Here is a 17,407-nt window from a genome sequence, read left to right on the forward strand (position 1 = left end):
GGTTTGGGTTTGGGTTTGAGTTTGAGTTTGAGTAGTTTGGGTTTGGGTTTGGGTTTGAGTTTGAGTTTGAGTTTGGGTTTGAGTTTGAGTTTGGGTTTGGGTTTGGGTTTGAGTTTGGGTTTGAGTTTGGGTTTGAGTTTGGGTTTGGGTTTGAGTTTGGGTTTGAGTTTGGGTTTGAGTTTGAGTTTGGGTTTGGGTTTGAGTTTGAGTTTGGGTTTGGGTTTGGGGCTCCACCAGTTTACACAGAAGATGAACCTGGTGAAGCTTCTTTTAAGAGACACTCAGCAGCTACAGGTCTGCTTGTAATGTGACGAAACCAGATGTAAAAAAACGTATTTAAGCTTCTGTTGACAAAGAGAGAAGAGGAAGCCGGTCTCAGGTTTGTGGGGAAGTCTGCACAGTGTACGAGCCAACAGGCTGCTGATATATGGCCCTGTTACGGCCTTTAGGGTCGATGGACTGTTTCATCAACAGTTCAGTTCAATGGAAGTCCTCGAGGCCTAACAAACACAATTTACAACCACGTCCACTCGTCTTTGTCTTCTTCTCGTCCTCTGCTGGCACAGAAGGAGCATTTTAAAAATGCTACAAATACTAGTCGCCTGTTTGAGAAGTGTAGTCAGTAACCTGATCCCAGTGTCACAAACATTACACCGGATTACGCCAAAACCAAAAGGACGATGCATGTCGAGCAGAAAAGGGAAACGACATCACGGTGGAGTTCACCTTCTGCCTTCCAGCTGTGCAAATGTTTTCATCCCATCGTGACTCCCATCACTTGACAATCAGTGTGACAGTGATACCTGATCAGCAGCAGCACCGCTCACGTAGATTCAATCAGATTAACCGGTTGGTCCGGTGTTTTGTTTGCAGAAACAGAAACACGAAGCCGTTTCAATGAACCGTCGTTTCACGCTGGGATGCCTCTCGGCAGAAACAATAATCCCGATGAACTGGGAGGTGAAGTTGTGCTGTGATGATGTTTTTCCGTTTCTGCTCCTCACATCAGAGGCCACTGTGTCAGCTCAGTATCTTGGCAGGTTGTAAAAAGTTGTGTACATGGACACAGAAACAAAAACGACTCCAAGGGGAAGCACATCTGGATCCTTTTTGATGAGGTGGACACACAAGTGAAATGCATCAGAGCTCGTGATCCAGTGCTAAATACCGACAGGCTTTCCGGTGTTCGACGCCGCGTGTCCCAAAGTGAGGCTTTGTTGCCTTAATCGAACCGGCCGTAGTTATAACGTCCCGAAAAATAAAAATAAACCTTCGACGGCTTTTTGTGACTATTTCACAAACTGCTGTGAGACTGCGTCGTGAGTGTTGTGTGTGTATAGAAGTACATGATATGTTGTTCTTTACTGTAACATGTTTTTAAGATTGTAATCCTGTTCATGATCCCCAGTCTTACTGAATGTACCAGTAATCTGATTACCTTGTGTTTGTCCTGTAACTACAGTTTTTATCCTAATTACATCCCGTGTATTCTGTCACTCAAACCTGAGCAAACCGGGAAACAACTCGCTGAGAAACAGCTCCACAACACGACGACCGGTTTAGAACTCTGCGGGGAACCTTTGACAAGCAGCGGCCTGTCGGACAGGAAACACAAACACACAGAACTTTACAGCATCTCAAATGCTAATGGTGATCAAAATATGGCAGACTGGCTTTAAGAAAATACGTTATAAATCATAAACGAGGCTCCTAGAAATATGTTTCGTTTGATGAAAGCTATAACAAGCATGTGAATGTGTTGTGCAGTGTAGACGACAAAGTCGAGTAAAACTATTCTAACTGCAGATGGTTAGGCGTCGATTAAAGACCTTCACGTCGCTACGACGTTAGCGGCCGAGCTAACGCGCTTCGACGGCGGCTAGCTCAGAGAGCTTTCGTCCGTCTTCAACTCCGAAATGAATTGAAGGCCTCCGATCCTGAGAGGCAAAGGCCAGAGTGGAGTAAAGGACACGGGGAAGAGAAAATAGAACGAGTGTTTGGAAAGCTGCTTGGACTGACTGGATTGTTTCAGAGCGGCTTGTTAGCGGTTAGCTACGTCGCCTAGCCTCCAGCGGGAATTGTTTCTAAATGAGGTGAATTTCACTGTTCCACTTTGTGGTGTCAGCATCCTTTGAGGGATTTAATAAAGTGATGTTTCAGGGTAAAATCACTAAAGATAGTTCACATCAAACAGCCACTGATACAAACCGAGCCCCACATTAAAGCTTCACTCCATCAGACTCCATTTCTTCTTCATCCTTTTTGGACTAAACCATGTGGAGGGAGACAGGGGGGAGTCTCAAAGTAAGATGGCGTAAAATGAGAGGAAGCACGTTGTCAGTGATGGTTTACGAGATTCAAAGAGAGACGAATAGGAAGGATGGACAAAGAATAAGGGAGAGAGCAGTGAGACGGGAGAGTTCAAACCACATAGTTCATGTGTGCAGAACAGACGACGGACAACCGGATTTAGAGGAAAGACGAGATTAGAGCTTGAAGTTTTGTCGTTTAGCTGGTTCCTGTTTTCAGTAATAACTTCTGAAACAGATCAGTTCCCTTTTTGACTCACACGCAGCCACGAAACACACACTTCATGACAAAACGCTCTCCGTGATCCGAGCAGACGTCTCTCTTCATCTGTAGAAAACCCCGACGCTCACATTCCGCCCGAAACCAGATTCTAACCTTAAAAACAGGTAGAAACCAGGTCTGAGTCTTCAAACAGCTCGACAACATGTCGTCACGCTCCCGCTGGTCCTCACAAAGATAGATGAACCCTCTCTCACACACACACACACACACACACACACACACACACACACACACACACACACACACACCTGTTGTTAGCTGACAGCTGGGCTGCTCATATTGAGTCATCTAGTTCTGGGCTGAGCACACTTTATATGATGAAAGACTTGTTTTTACCGGGAAATTGAATCTAAAAAATGTAGATTTTAGTGCCACAAAATGCTTAATTGACTTTTGATGCACCTGTTTACGTTTAGGGGTCAGTTCATCCTCATTACAGAGCGATATGTTGTCTGTTCTTAAGCTTTGTAGGAGCAGCTGGACCAAAGCTCCGTCCTTCAGTCAGTGTTGCTCTTTAAGGGAAACCACATTTTAACTGATAAATATCAACATGAAACCTTTTCCAGTTGACGACTTCAGAATTTGCCTAAATCTGCAGAACAGAAACCAGAACATTTGATGAAGCCAGGTTTAAAATTTAAAATGCTGACAGAAAATCTCTGGAACAAAAGGAGACGGGCCGGTTGATTCTTGTTCTGTCATCGTTCTGCGACGAGCTGCTCCATGAACACGTTACGGTTCCTTAAACACGCCTTTGTCTCATAAAACGTGACATTAATAAGACGGTGAAGAATAAACTACACTTCAGATTATTCTCTCATCTCTCGTTCATTCGTATTCTTTTCTACAACTTTGTCCCGATTCTTTTCCACACACTGAATCTAACCAGGTTTGAATGGGTTAATAAAGTCATGATTATGCAGATGATTAACAATTGTCCCACAATGCAATGCAAACAAGAAAACGGACAAACTGCTGTATGCAAATAACGTGTGTGGTTGAGAAAAAGCTCAAGAAGTATCAAAAAAAATAAAAATGACATCTTTAGAAAACCAAACCTGTATTCTATTTGTTGTAATATTGTTGTATTGCCTGAGTCCTTCAGTGTCTCTGTGTCTTCAGTCATGCTGTCTTCATGTCTCACTCTGTGTGTTTTTGACTTGTGTGATTCAGAGCTGTGGGAAAAACATGTCTCCTCATCAGCTACACGACCAACGCGTTCCCCGGGGAATACATTCCTACTGTGTGAGTATGACGCACGCTGCTCTCTGCGCTCTCCCTCTGAAGGTATACGAGGTACTATGTACTGTACTATGTACTGTACTATGTACTGTACTATCTACTGTACTATGCAGGCATAAACATACACACACACACTGGTTCATGCGCTGGTTCTTGCGCAGGTTCTTGTGCTGGTTCTTGTGCTGGTTCATGCGCTGGTTCATGCGCTGGTTCATGCGCTGGTTCATGCGCTGGTTCATGCGCTGGTTCATGCGCTGGTTCATGTGCTGGTTCTTGTGCTGGTTCATGTGCTGGTTCTTGCGCAGGTTCTTGCGCTGGTTCATGTGCTGGTTCATGCGCTGGTTCATGCGCTGGTTCATGCGCTGGTTCATGCGCTGGTTCATGCGCTGGTTCATGTGCTGGTTCTTGTGCTGGTTCATGCGCTGGTTCTTGTGCTGATTCATGCGCTGGTTCTTGCGCTGGTTCTTGTGCTGGTTCATGTGCTGGTTCTTGTGCTGGTTCATGCGCTGGTTCTTGTGCTGGTTCATGCGCTGGTTCATGCGCTGGTTCTTGTGCTGGTTCTTGTGCTGGTTCATGCGCTGGTTCATGCGCTGGTTCATGTGCTGGTTCTTGTGCTGGTTCATGCGCTGGTTCATGCGCTGGTTCATGCGCTGGTTCTTGTGCTGGTTCTTGTGCTGGTTCATGCGCTGGTTCTTGCGCTGGTTCTTGCGCTGGTTCTTGAGCTGGTTCATGCGCTGGTTCTTGTGCTGGTTCTTGTGCTGGTTCATGTGCTGGTTCATGCGCTGGTTCTTGTGCTGGTTCATGCGCTGGTTCATGCGCTGGTTCATGCGCTGGTTCATGTGCTGGTTCATGTGCTGGTTAATGCGCTGGTTCTTGTGCTGGTTCTTGTGCTGGTTCTTGTGCTGGTTCATGTGCTGGTTCATGCGCTGGTTCTTGTGCTGGTTCTTGAGCTGGTTCATGCGCTGGTTCTTGTGCTGGTTCTTGTGCTAGTTCATGTGCTGGTTCATGTGCTGGTTCATGTGCTGGTTAATGCGCTGGTTCTTGTGCTGGTTCTTGTGCTGGTTCTTGTGCTGGTTCATGTGCTGGTTCATGCGCTGGTTCTTGTGCTGGTTCTTGAGCTGGTTCATGCGCTGGTTCTTGTGCTGGTTCATGTGCTGGTTCATGCGCTGGTTCTTGTGCTGGTTCTTGTGCTGGTTCTTGTGCTGGTTCATGTGCTGGTTCATGCGCTCGCTCATGTGCTGGTTCGTGCTCCCCACAGGTTTGACAACTACTCGGCCAACGTGATGGTGGACAGCAAGCCGGTCAATCTGGGCCTCTGGGATACTGCTGGACAGGAAGACTACGACAGGCTCCGCCCACTGTCCTACCCCCAGACGGTACACACACACAGACACACACACACACACACACACACACACACACACACACACTTCATTAGAAAAGATTAGAAACACATCCCGCTGTGAAGCCCAGGAGAGTTGAAAGTGCGTCTGGTATAGCATTGTTATAATGTGAGACTTTGCTGTGTTTCAGTTTGAATATTAAACAAATGTAGACAAACATACCCACGTATTATTGCAATATTGAAGATTGTCAAATGTCTCATTTGGAGCCCCGCCCCTAAAGCACACCCGCACCCCCCCGCAGGTTTAAACTCACTCCAGCACCGGCTTCACTTTAGAGAACATTGGATCTTCATCGTGTTGACACAAAACGCACACGTTACAACTTCATAATCTCATTCTGACTCAAACTCAACCTCCACCATGTAGCACATATTCACATACTGATGTAAAAAGCCTTCAATTCGTTTTTTTGTTTCGTGGTAACACAAGAACAATTACGTGGAAGTAATCATACAGAAAATAGATTTTTGGGTTAAATGAACCTGAACCTAAAGGTCCATAATGCTCTGTTCTACAATAAGTCATGTAGTCATCAAGTGTGGTGCAGTGCAGCCTCCGTCTCATCTCATGCTCTCTCCTTGCAGGATGTGTTCCTCATCTGCTTCTCTCTGGTGAGCCCGGCGTCCTACGAGAACGTCAGAGCCAAGGTGAGTCTCGCTTCTGAGCTTCATTCATACTTGGAGATTATTTGTGTCCATATGTTTAGTCTGTGAACTCAAGTAGCAACAACAAGGGGTTAATGAATCGAAACAAAACAATCGTCTAGTTGCTGCCTCTTCTTGCTGAATCAGACGGACGGAGGTGGTTCGCTTGAGTGAGCAGAAAACAAAGAGTCAGACTTTAAAGAGCGGACAGTCGCACAACAACAATCAAACAAAGAGTCAGACTTTAAAGAGCGGACAGTCGCACAACAACAATCAAACAAAGAGTCAGACTTTAAAGAGCGGACAGTCGCACAACAACAATCAAACAAAGAGTCAGACTTTAAAGAGCGGACAGTCGCACAACAACAATCAAACAAAGAGTCAGACTTTAAAGAGCGGACAGTCGCACAACAACAATCAAACAAAGAGTCAGACTTTAAAGAGCGGACAGTCGCACAACAACAATCAAACAAAGAGTCAGACGTTAAAGAGCGGACAGTCGCACAACAACAATCAAACAAAGAGTCAGACTTTAAAGAGCGGACAGTCGCACAACAACAATCAAACAAAGAGTCAGACTTTAAAGAGCGGACAGTCGCACAACAACAATCAAACAAAGAGTCAGACTTTAAAGAGCGGACAGTCGCACAACAACAATCAAACAAAGAGTCAGACTTTAAAGAGCGGACAGTCGCACAACAACAATCAAACAAAGAGTCAGACGTTAAAGAGCGGACAGTCGCACAACAACGATCAAACAAAGAGTCAGACTTTAAAGAGCGGACAGTCGCACAACAACAATCAAACAAAGAGTCAGACTTTAAAGAGCGGACAGTCGCACAACAACAATCAAACAAAGAGTCAGACTTTAAAGAGCGGACAGTCGCACAACAACAATCAAACAAAGAGTCAGACTTTAAAGAGCGGACAGTCGCACAACAACAATCAAACAAAGAGTCAGACTTTAAAGAGCGGACAGTCGCACAACAACAATCAAACAAAGAGTCAGACTTTAAAGAGCGGACAGTCGCACAACAACGATCAAACAAAGAGTCAGACTTTAAAGAGCGGACAGTCGCACAACAACAATCAAACAAAGAGTCAGACTTTAAAGAGCGGACAGTCGCACAACAACAATCAAACAAAGAGTCAGACGTTAAAGAGCGGACAGTCGCACAACAACGATCAAACAAAGAGTCAGACTTTAAAGAGCGGACAGTCGCGCAACAACGATCAAACAAAGAGTCAGACTTTAAAGAGCGGACAGTCGCGCAACAACGATCAAACAAAGAGTCAGACTTTAAAGAGCGGACAGTCGCACAACAACGATCAAACAAAGAGTCAGACTTTAAAGAGCGGACAGTCGCACAACAACAATCAAACAAAGAGTCAGACTTTAAAGAGCGGACAGTCGCGCAACAACAATCAAACAAAGAGTCAGACTTTAAAGAGCGGACAGTCGCACAACAACAATCAAACAAAGAGTCAGACGTTAAAGAGCGGACAGTCGCACAACAACGATCAAACAAAGAGTCAGACTTTAAAGAGCGGACAGTCGCGCAACAACGATCAAACAAAGAGTCAGACTTTAAAGAGCGGACAGTCGCACAACAACAATCAAACAAAGAGTCAGACTTTAAAGAGCGGACAGTCGCACAACAACGATCAAACAAAGAGTCAGACTTTAAAGAGCGGACAGTCGCGCAACAACAATCAAACAAAGAGTCAGACTTTAAAGAGCGGACAGTCGCGCAACAACAATCAAACAAAGAGTCAGACTTTAAAGAGCGGACAGTCGCACAACAACGATCAAACAAAGAGTCAGACTTTAAAGAGCGGACAGTCGCACAACAACAATCAAACAAAGAGTCAGACTTTAAAGAGCGGACAGTCGCACAACAACAATCAAACAAAGAGTCAGACTTTAAAGAGCGGACAGTCGCACAACAACAATCAAACAGAGTCAGATTTTAAAGAGCGGACAGTCGCACAACAATAATCAAACAAAGAGTCAGACTTTAAAGAGCGGACAGTCACACAACAACAATCAAACAAAGAGTCAGACTTTAAAGAGCGGACAGTCGCACAACAACAATCAAACAGAGTCAGACTTTAAAGAGCGGACAGTCACACAACAACAATCAAACAAAGAGTCAGACTTTAAAGAGCGGACAGTCGCACAACAACAATCAAACAAAGAGTCAGACTTTAAAGAGCGGACAGTCGCACAACAACAATCAAACAGAGTCAGACTTTAAAGAGCGGACAGTCGCACAACAACAATCAAACAAAGAGTCAGACTTTAAAGAGCGGACAGTCGCGCAACAACAATCAAACAAAGAGTCAGACTTTAAAGAGCGGACAGTCGCGCAACAACAATCAAACAAAGAGTCAGACTTTAAAGAGCGGACAGTCGCACAACAACAATCATACAAAGAGTCAGACTTTAAAGAGCGGACAGTCGCGCAACAACAATCAAACAAAGAGTCAGACTTTAAAGAGCGGACAGTCGCGCAACAACAATCAAACAAAGAGTCAGACTTTAAAGCGCGGACAGTCGCGCAACAACAATCAAACAAAAAGTCAGACGTTAAAGAGCGGACAGTCGCACAACAATACTCAAACAAAGATGTTTTGAAGAGGAGCAGAGAGCTGCCTCTGGTCCTGTTTTTTTGTAGGTATAGCGATAGAAGCTGGATGACGACAGCCTGAATAGTGCTGTTAGTCCAAGTCAGTCGACATAGGTCCAACTCAAGTGTCAGGTCCAGTAAGACAAGTCCAAGTCAAGCTTTAAGTCATCCAGGAGAAGTCGCAGTCAAGTCTGAAGTCAACTGAAGTACAAGTCAGATCTGAGGTCATTCAAGGCAAGCGAAGGTGCTTCAGAGGAAGCTTCGAGTCAAATCTCTCAAACGACACTAACTTGTGTTGAAGTGCGGTTTAAAAACGTGGCTGCGACCGACACTAAATCTACCGAAGTTTGATTAGAATTGTCTCAAAGAAGCAGCAGTGCGATTCGTCAAGTGATTCCCATAATCCCCACACGGCAGCTGGCTTGTGTGAGCAGACTACGCCATCAATCAAAAACTACAACCGCCACTTTGGGGCGCTCACAGAATCTTTCTTAGAACCGAATTCTTTCAGCAGATAGCGACTCTCGTTTGCTCACTGAGGAAAATGGACGAAGAGAGGACAAAAGAGGTGAAGAGCAGAGCGAGAAAGAGAGAGAAGTCGGGAAAGGGAGACGTACGGTGGGCAGGAAGAGGCAAACTAGAGGTCGGAGGAAAAAGAAGGGAAGGTAGTGTCCGTCTGGGATGAGAGATAACAACCAACGGGATTCGAGAGAAATCGTAAAAGAAGAACGTGGAAGCAGCCAGAGCAGGTCTGAAGATGAAAGCCTCATGTTTCATTTCCTATAACTTTTGTTTTTGCATTCTCAGATTTCGTGAAAATTCATTAACGACTCCGTCATCCATCCATTCGGCTTCCAACTTTCTCCTCTGTTCTCCCTCCACCCCGGCGCTATCTTCATCCCTCCCTGTGTGTATTCCCCCTTTTCTTTTGCTCTCTTCTCATTTTGTCCTCCTTTGGATTCTGTCCAGTGGTACCCGGAGGTTCGCCACCACTGCCCCTCCACCCCCATCATCCTGGTGGGCACCAAGCTGGATCTGAGGGACGAGAAGGAAACCATCGAGAAGCTGAAGGACAAGAAGCTGGCCCCAATCACCTACCCGCAGGGCCTGGCTCTGGCCAAGGAGATAGGTGAGTAACGCTGCTGGGCTCCTCTCAGGTCTTCCATGACAGGAGTGTGTTGCCTTCTAACTGAGATACTGGGATGGAGGTCAATGTGATCAACGTGTGATCAAAGATGTCGGTTGATTTATGTATTCATTTATCCGGGTCTGAAAAGTGAAGTCAGAGCTTCATGTGTTAAAGCTGCATTCTCTCTAGTGTCCACCAGGGGGCGACTCCTCTGGTTGTATAGAAGTCTGTGAGAAAATGACTCTACTTCTCTCTTGATTTATTCCCTCAGTAAACATTGTGAACATGAGTTTCAAAACAAAAGCAAAGTGGAGCTATCAGCAGCGAAACAGCCTTTTTTTAAAAGCAGAATAAATATTTGATTCCATGAGCCGGGTGGACAGAAGCACAAAAAGACCCGTTTACATCCGTTAATGTGCTGGATGACACTTGCAGCTTGTTTCCTTCAGCCTACTTGACCTGCCTTTACGTGTGTCACGTCCTCAGACTCAGTGAAGTACCTGGAGTGCTCGGCTCTGACCCAGCGCGGCCTGAAGACTGTGTTCGATGAGGCCATCCGGGCCGTGCTCTGTCCTCAGCCCACCAAGGTGAAGAAGAAGCCCTGCTCACTGCTCTAAGGTAAGACTGACGCGAGCGCAGAGGCAGAGTGGCCGAGCGACGGCTGCCTTCCATGCAACTGTCCCAGTGGGACATGCACCAAGATATCAAAGCAGCCAAATGGAATTCAGCCATCATTCATTTAATTATGGTCCAAACCTTCAGAGCAGATTCCTGATTTTTCAGGAAGAGGAGACTGAGCACAGACAACGAGCCGAGGCTTTCTCTCCACAGGAGAACATTAGTAAGAAGAACAGTCTGAAGAACAAAGAGGAGCTCATTTTCAGCTGTCGCTCTTTATTATGAGCAGAATCATTGTAGGCTCATTGCATCCCGCTGGTGTTTCAAGATGTCCAGAGAGACTTTAAAGACGCGTGTCAGGGCAATTATCTTTCCACAGTTGCGTGTGGAATAACGAGTCCATCCTTTGCTGAGGTTTGTTCTTAATATAGAGGCGAGAAAACGTTCTCATACGCAGCTTGTTTCCTTATTTCCCCGTTTGACTGAGCTGCATCCTCACGTCCGTCTCAGGGGAAACGGAGCTTCTCTCGGATTACGGTCCCAATTTTATGGAACATGGTTAACTTTGTCAATTGCAACAAAACTAAACTAAAACGCAACAAAAGTACTTAAGTTCAGTAGAATATCATGGTTAGGTTTTAAAAAAAAACGTTTTTTGTTACGTTCTTCAAGTTCCGGACGTAAACTTAAATAACGGACTTTTGGTCTCAGACGGGACGTGACCAGCAGTCTCCTGAGTGAAGGTCCTGTGTGTGTTTATGTCCGATGATGTCACAGATTTATGTGGACTGTGTTGTTTTTAGGTTCTTGCAGGACCAGAACGAAGACAGCAAGAGATTCAGACCGAAGACCCGAAGGTTAAAGAAGAAGATTTGAAAGTTCTGTTATGTTTCCAATAGAAACTACAAATAGAGTTCCACCAGTTCAAATAAATAATGCTTTTGCAGTCATGATACAACGGAAGCAGACCTGTCCGCACAGCACACTGAGATTGATCTTTAAAGTGCATTATGGATTCCTCTGTACAAAATACAAATTCAACAGCAGAAACCACTGACTGTGGATCAACACACTGGCCCGGTTCACACACACGATAGATTCACCCCTTCAACGTAAGACCCGGTCAGACCGCTAGCTCTGCCAATTCACCCACTCACTGCCCTCCAGGGGCAACAACAAACCCGTCTCCAGGGATCATATTTGGTACCGAGTGCAAAGATAGTGTTGCAGCGAGATCGCTTCACAACGACTCTCGACTGTTGTGAGAGTGACGAACAATGAAAAGACACGAGGATCAGGAATGTCATTTTTGAGCTGAACAATGTTGTATCTGAACAAAAGTTATGAACAAACGTATTATTTGTTGTGATGTTGAAATAAAAGACATTTTATCAAGAAAGAGGAGAAAATGTTATTTGCACTTTGGTAAAGCACATGTGAGGATCACACCTGTGCTTTTCCAGTTATTGCACATTTCTCCAGGTCCTTGAAAGCAGCATCAGTCGCGGGTCATCGTCTACATGGAGCAGCTCGGTGTGGAGGCGCCGCCGATGTATCCGACCGCATTTCCATCTGCAGCGAGCATCATCAGGACAGACATCAATCGGACTCCCGTCACAGATCAGCTGACCAATGCTGGAAATGGGCGAGAGGTCATTGTTGTCTCTCCGCCAGGTGGGAAACATCGCTCATCGCTTGTTCAGGTGCGTGTGTGTTGGCGAGAAGGGAATCAGGTGTTAAAGACGTGATCCAAAGCTCTCATTCTGCTCATTGTTCTGCTCTTTTACGATAGAAGAGCACTTTGAAGCGAACATGGAGTCTGTCCCGTGGGAACATTTATTCCCACGAGCAAAGCGGTGAAATCCTACGGAGCCGAAAGTTAAAGCGACGCTTCGGTGTAGTTTAGGGAAAAAGATTGTTGAATGTTAACAATGAAAACACTGACGAGTCTCCTGATTCAATGCAAATTCACATTTTCTTCATCGAACCAAAAGCCAACTCTTCAGGCTCTGCGGCGCGTTGAAGGCCGTTCCTGTCGGATGCTGTGAGTGCTTCTCCACATGACTGAAGCAGACCGACCGGTTCTTTCAGCAGCAGCACAGTGGAGGTGACCTCATGTGTGCTTTCATGTCTACGTTTGTTTGAAAGTGAAGAAGATGTTTTAACCGTGGCCTGTGTCAAACAGGGATTCTGTTGTTGTCTTCTGGAGATGGCACAATTCAAACCTTTATGATCCACGGCACAGAAAAAGATCACTTTGTGATCCAACAAGTAAAAGACCCTCCCCTGATTCACCAGAAACAAATTCATAAATAAAATGGATGAAGAAAATAAAAGCATCCCTTCTCTTCCTGCCCCCCCACAGATACTAAGGTGGGAAGTGAAGCAGCTGTAATCACTGTTATTATCAGAGCACACTGCCCCCACATGGCCAACAGCAATCTGATTGTAGGTTCAGAGATATTGATTATTGGAGCTTTAAATGTCACAGAAATCTGTTTGTGTGTTTTTTCTGTGACACTGAAAACAAAAACAACAACAAAGGATTGTGAGTCATCTTCATTTTATTCAAACTGACAAGATTGTACAAGAAGAGTCATGTTGATGATCACAGTTATCAGTGTTGTTGAAAGAAGAGCAGACGATGACATTTGATGCTTTGTTGTTTTTAATGCAATGACTAAAATAACACATGTTAAACTCTACAGATGTGTTTTTATATACTTTGATTATTATTTATTACCAGAAGGGTTTGACACCAAGAATGTGTGAACTAACAGTTATAACTCAGACACGACCATGTGAACAATAAAGTCACAGAATAACAGTTATTGTTTGTCTTAAAGGGCTTTACTGACATTTCATCAACAGTAAATTTATGAACGACAACATAACTTTTTAACGCCTTTAGCACACTTTTCCCGTATGGATAGGGTAGTAGTTTTGTCGATCCAATCCCTGTATTTACAGACCTCCATCGATGCAGATGCCATACTGCAGGCACGGTTACTACCCAATACATGGACACCATAAATCACGCCATTGTCCACCACTCCTCCACCAGAGTCACCCTGTGAGAGAGACGTATATATTTAGTTTAACAGAGTTTTGTATCATTTATTATAAGACTCATTTATATTGAATTGGTAAAACTTTAAATGACTTGAACAAAAGATATAAAGTTAAAAGTCATGCAAACTCACTCTAGAGGTATCCACTCCAGCTCTTTGGTAACACAACCAGTGTTCATTGATCCTGTCAATCGATTGCCGTGGGTTGTTGTTTTTGATACAGCGTCTTAACGGCTCACAGCTGGCAACATCAGAGTCTACACATAGGAGTTTACCTGATTCAACCGTTCCTAGATGAGAATAGAAGAAAAAAACATTTCAACAACTTCATCAAAACATTTTTCATCATTATCTACCAAACTTATACACCGAAAATCCTTCAACCGACAAATAAACTAAATTATTCATACCAATACATTTTATAAAAATGCATCCAAAGATCTTTGAAGATTTTTTAATCATCAAACAGCATCTTTAAATTAGATTATTATTGTTTAATGATTAAAAATGGGAACAAATTAGTTTTCAAAAGATCTTGAAATGTGTCGAGTTGAGCTGGAAAATAAAGACTATTAGTAGATTTTATGATTTTAATTATCTTAACGTGTTTATGTCTGTAAAGGGGAGACTCATGGGTAACCATAGAAACCATTCTCATTCACATATCTTGGGGTGAGACGTCAACGGACCCCTTCGATATTCTCCATCCCTGTTTCCCACCAGAATGATTCTAACTAATGATGTTATTCAGCCTCCTTCCTGGTTGGTACCACTGGACTCATCAGGTCCTCTACTTTCCCATGATGCAGTATGTTCTAGCTGTAACACTGAGCCCACTACAGTCTCTCACAGACAGTCATGTTGAACAGAATATCCAGAGATCCCACAGGTCTCACAGGGTTTATGGAAATATGTGTCAGCAGTGTTAAACATACAAGTATTAGTAATAACACTAACTGTCATAAACATAGACACCTGTTGTACAATGAACAAGATTCATCTCACCCTTTATGTTCTTTGTGTCTACTGTTGTCCTTGCATGACCTGCAATCTGAACTCTGAAATACACGAAAAAGAACAAAAAGAAACAGTTTTCCTCCGAGTTCTCATGAGTTGATCTTTCAGACGTATTAAAGGGGAAAGATCAGAACTCACGTTTTGGGAGGATTTCCACATTTGTCAGGAAGTTTTACCGGTCTAATCCCAGTAGGTTTATGGTTAATTATCTCCAGCAGCATGATGTCATGGATCCTGTTATCTTCGTCCCAAAAGAAATGAGGTTTGACTTTCACATGATTGTCTGGATGTGTACCTGTCCCTGGACCTGGATGCACACCCACAACTGCATACCTACAAGTAAGTAGAGATGAAGAGGAACATCACTGAATCATTGTAAACACACCATATGTTGATATTATAGGTCAGTAATCACTGAACAATGTGATAGTTTATTATCAAACTGCTTCAGGACTTCATGAGGTTTAGTGAATTCATGAGTGACAGTTTTACTTAAAGACTAGAAACAATATATTTCTCACTTCCTCCACTGGTCAGTGGTCAGAGAGCCACCGTTACCCACCGTTACCGGTCATCAGTGTCTCGTGGTACAGACGCTCAGTTTGGACATCAAGTTTTAAACTGAGATTCAAGGTGAGATTCACAGACGATCTTTTTCCAAGACTAATTTAAAGTCTGAAGCTCTGCACAGTCATCATTCTGCACAGTGAAGCAACAACAAGGAAACACATTGTAGAGTGGAGTGAACTTTAAGTACAGATCTGCTTTCCTTACAGGCTTAGGTCCCAGCAGTGTGCTGCAGTCAGAATCCACCGGTCACTGATCAGAGAGCCGCCGCAGACAAATCCATCAGGAGAATTTGTTCTCAGTTGAACATGGTACAGACGCTCATTATCACGACACTCGTGACCTCCGAGGATTCTCTTCTGCAGCTCCACCACTGAGCCCACTGTGACACCTGAAACACAAAGTCCTCCATCAGGTGACTGTCAGTCAGAACAGAGGCTGCTGAAGAGAACAACTCTCGAGAAAGTGATGAACATGCATGGTGAACTGTGCCAACACTATGGAAGCCAAGTGTTAGTTGTTACTATGGTAACACACGTCTCTCTACACTGAGATGAATACATCACAGATGTGCGAACGCCCTACGAGAGGTGAAGAACAGCACGTCTGATGCATGAGCTCAGTTTGAAACTCTCTCCATGAAGACTGAAAGCAGAGAGAAGGGTTCACGTGAGCAGCAGTAGTGGAACACTCACCGGCCCACAGCAGAAGGAGAAGACGCGTCATGCCACCCATCTCTTCCAATGACTGCCCTCCTGGTGCAACACTGGAGCCTTTTTAAATGTCTTCACTCGGTCCTGTTGGCCTTCAGCCACCAATCACCTCATGAAGGTTCATCAGCACAACCCCATTGGCCACAAAGGTCTACGCGTATGCAAATGTGTGATCGGGTCTGGAGTACGGAGGAGAAAGACTGATGTGGAAAGAGAAGAAGGAAAGCTGCACTCTATTCAGCAGGAAGATGAGACCAACATGAAACTGACTTCACTGTGTATTCACGTAGAAGAACTCAGATATTGTTTCAGTTCATAAAGAAATGAGTTCAAGTCGGCTTTCAGTCGACATGTTGAATGAGAGGAATTCATTTCAAGCAGCTCAGTGGAAATGTGACTGTACACCTTTAATAAAGCTCTTTAATATAATCAGTGTGTGTGTGTGTGTGTGTGTGTGTGTGTGTGTGTGTGTGTGTGTGTGTGTGTGTGTGTGTGCGTGTGTGTGTGTGTGTGTGTGTGTGTGTGTGTGTGTGTGTGAGTGTGTGTGTGTGTGTGTGTGCGTGTGTGTGTGTAGTAGTTTTAATCGTGTTTGTTTAAAACTGAATTATTTCTGTTCATTTCCATTTGTATGATATTACAAATTAAAATCTTACTAAAAACTCTATTATTCATTTTATTTCATGAGTGTTTGGGTGAAAGTAGAAGTACTACTAGTAGTACTGGTGTTTTATGTAATACTGCATTACTGATGGGAATGTACCTTTTGTATGTGTGTGTGTGTAGTTTGATGAATTTGAACTAAACTATGATTGTGTGTGCGTCTGTGAGCATAGAGCTGTGAGAACAGCCCCACACACACACACACACACACACACACACACACACACACACACACACACACACACACAGACACAGACACACTCACACTCACACACACTCACACACACACACACACTCACACACACACACTCACACACACACACACACACACACACACACACTCACACTCACACACACACACTCACACACACTCACACACACACACACACACACAGACACAGACACACACACACACACTCACACACACACACACACACACACTCACACACACACACACACACACACACACACAGACACAGACACACACACACACACACACACACACACACACTCACACACACACACAGACACGCACACACACACACACACACTCACACACTCACACACACACACACTCACACTCACACACACACACACAGAGCTCATACAGTTCAGAGGTCAAATGTCGGCTCATTTAGCTTCAATAGAACTGTAACGATGCTGCTGTGGTAAATATCAGTGAAGACGTTGTGTTCATGTTTTTTAGATGTCTCTGTTGAACGTGTTCGCTGCTGTAATGTGTTTCCTGTCTTCAGCGCTCAGAGTGTTTTCATGTGTCACGATGTCCACTGAAGATTAAACACCAGCTGTTCGTGTCGCTTACTTAGTAAAATACGTCCTCGTGCCGTTGGCTGATCGAAACAGAGGAGCTCAGGTGAGGCAATAATCGTCTGTCAATTCACAGTTTTTATGGTTTGATAGTACGTCATATTTGAATAAACGACACTTCAGCACACGACTCTTGTCTCCGTCTCATTGTTACTTTACACAAGAATCATCTCACAGAAACTGTACACTGTATATGTTGCTGATATATTGATGGAGGCCGACTGGGATATTGTTCTGATATATATTTCCAGGTCATGAGTCAGATATTGATCTGTATTGATATGTTTAAT

The 17,407-nt window shown here is 44.2% G+C and overlaps 1 protein-coding gene across 1 annotated transcript in view; it reads left to right on the top strand.

The window, feature by feature from the left end:
* Nucleotides 1-11,660, top strand: part of rac2 (Rac family small GTPase 2) — a 14,480-nt gene extending 2,820 nt beyond the window's left edge. Inside the window, exons 2-7 of the mRNA XM_079278471.1 lie at nt 3,766-3,837; nt 5,093-5,210; nt 5,825-5,887; nt 9,484-9,643; nt 10,130-10,261; nt 11,065-11,660. Of these exons, the coding sequence (XP_079134597.1) occupies nt 3,766-3,837; nt 5,093-5,210; nt 5,825-5,887; nt 9,484-9,643; nt 10,130-10,260 (544 nt within the window). The 3' untranslated portion in view covers nt 10,261; nt 11,065-11,660. The remainder of the gene's footprint in view (nt 1-3,765; nt 3,838-5,092; nt 5,211-5,824; nt 5,888-9,483; nt 9,644-10,129; nt 10,262-11,064) is intronic.
* The last annotated feature ends 5,747 nt before the right edge of the window (nt 11,661-17,407 follow it).

Source organism: Melanostigma gelatinosum, assembly GCF_949748355.1.
Source record: "Melanostigma gelatinosum genome assembly, chromosome: 11".
In the NCBI taxonomy this organism is placed as follows: domain Eukaryota; kingdom Metazoa; phylum Chordata; class Actinopteri; order Perciformes; family Zoarcidae; genus Melanostigma; species Melanostigma gelatinosum.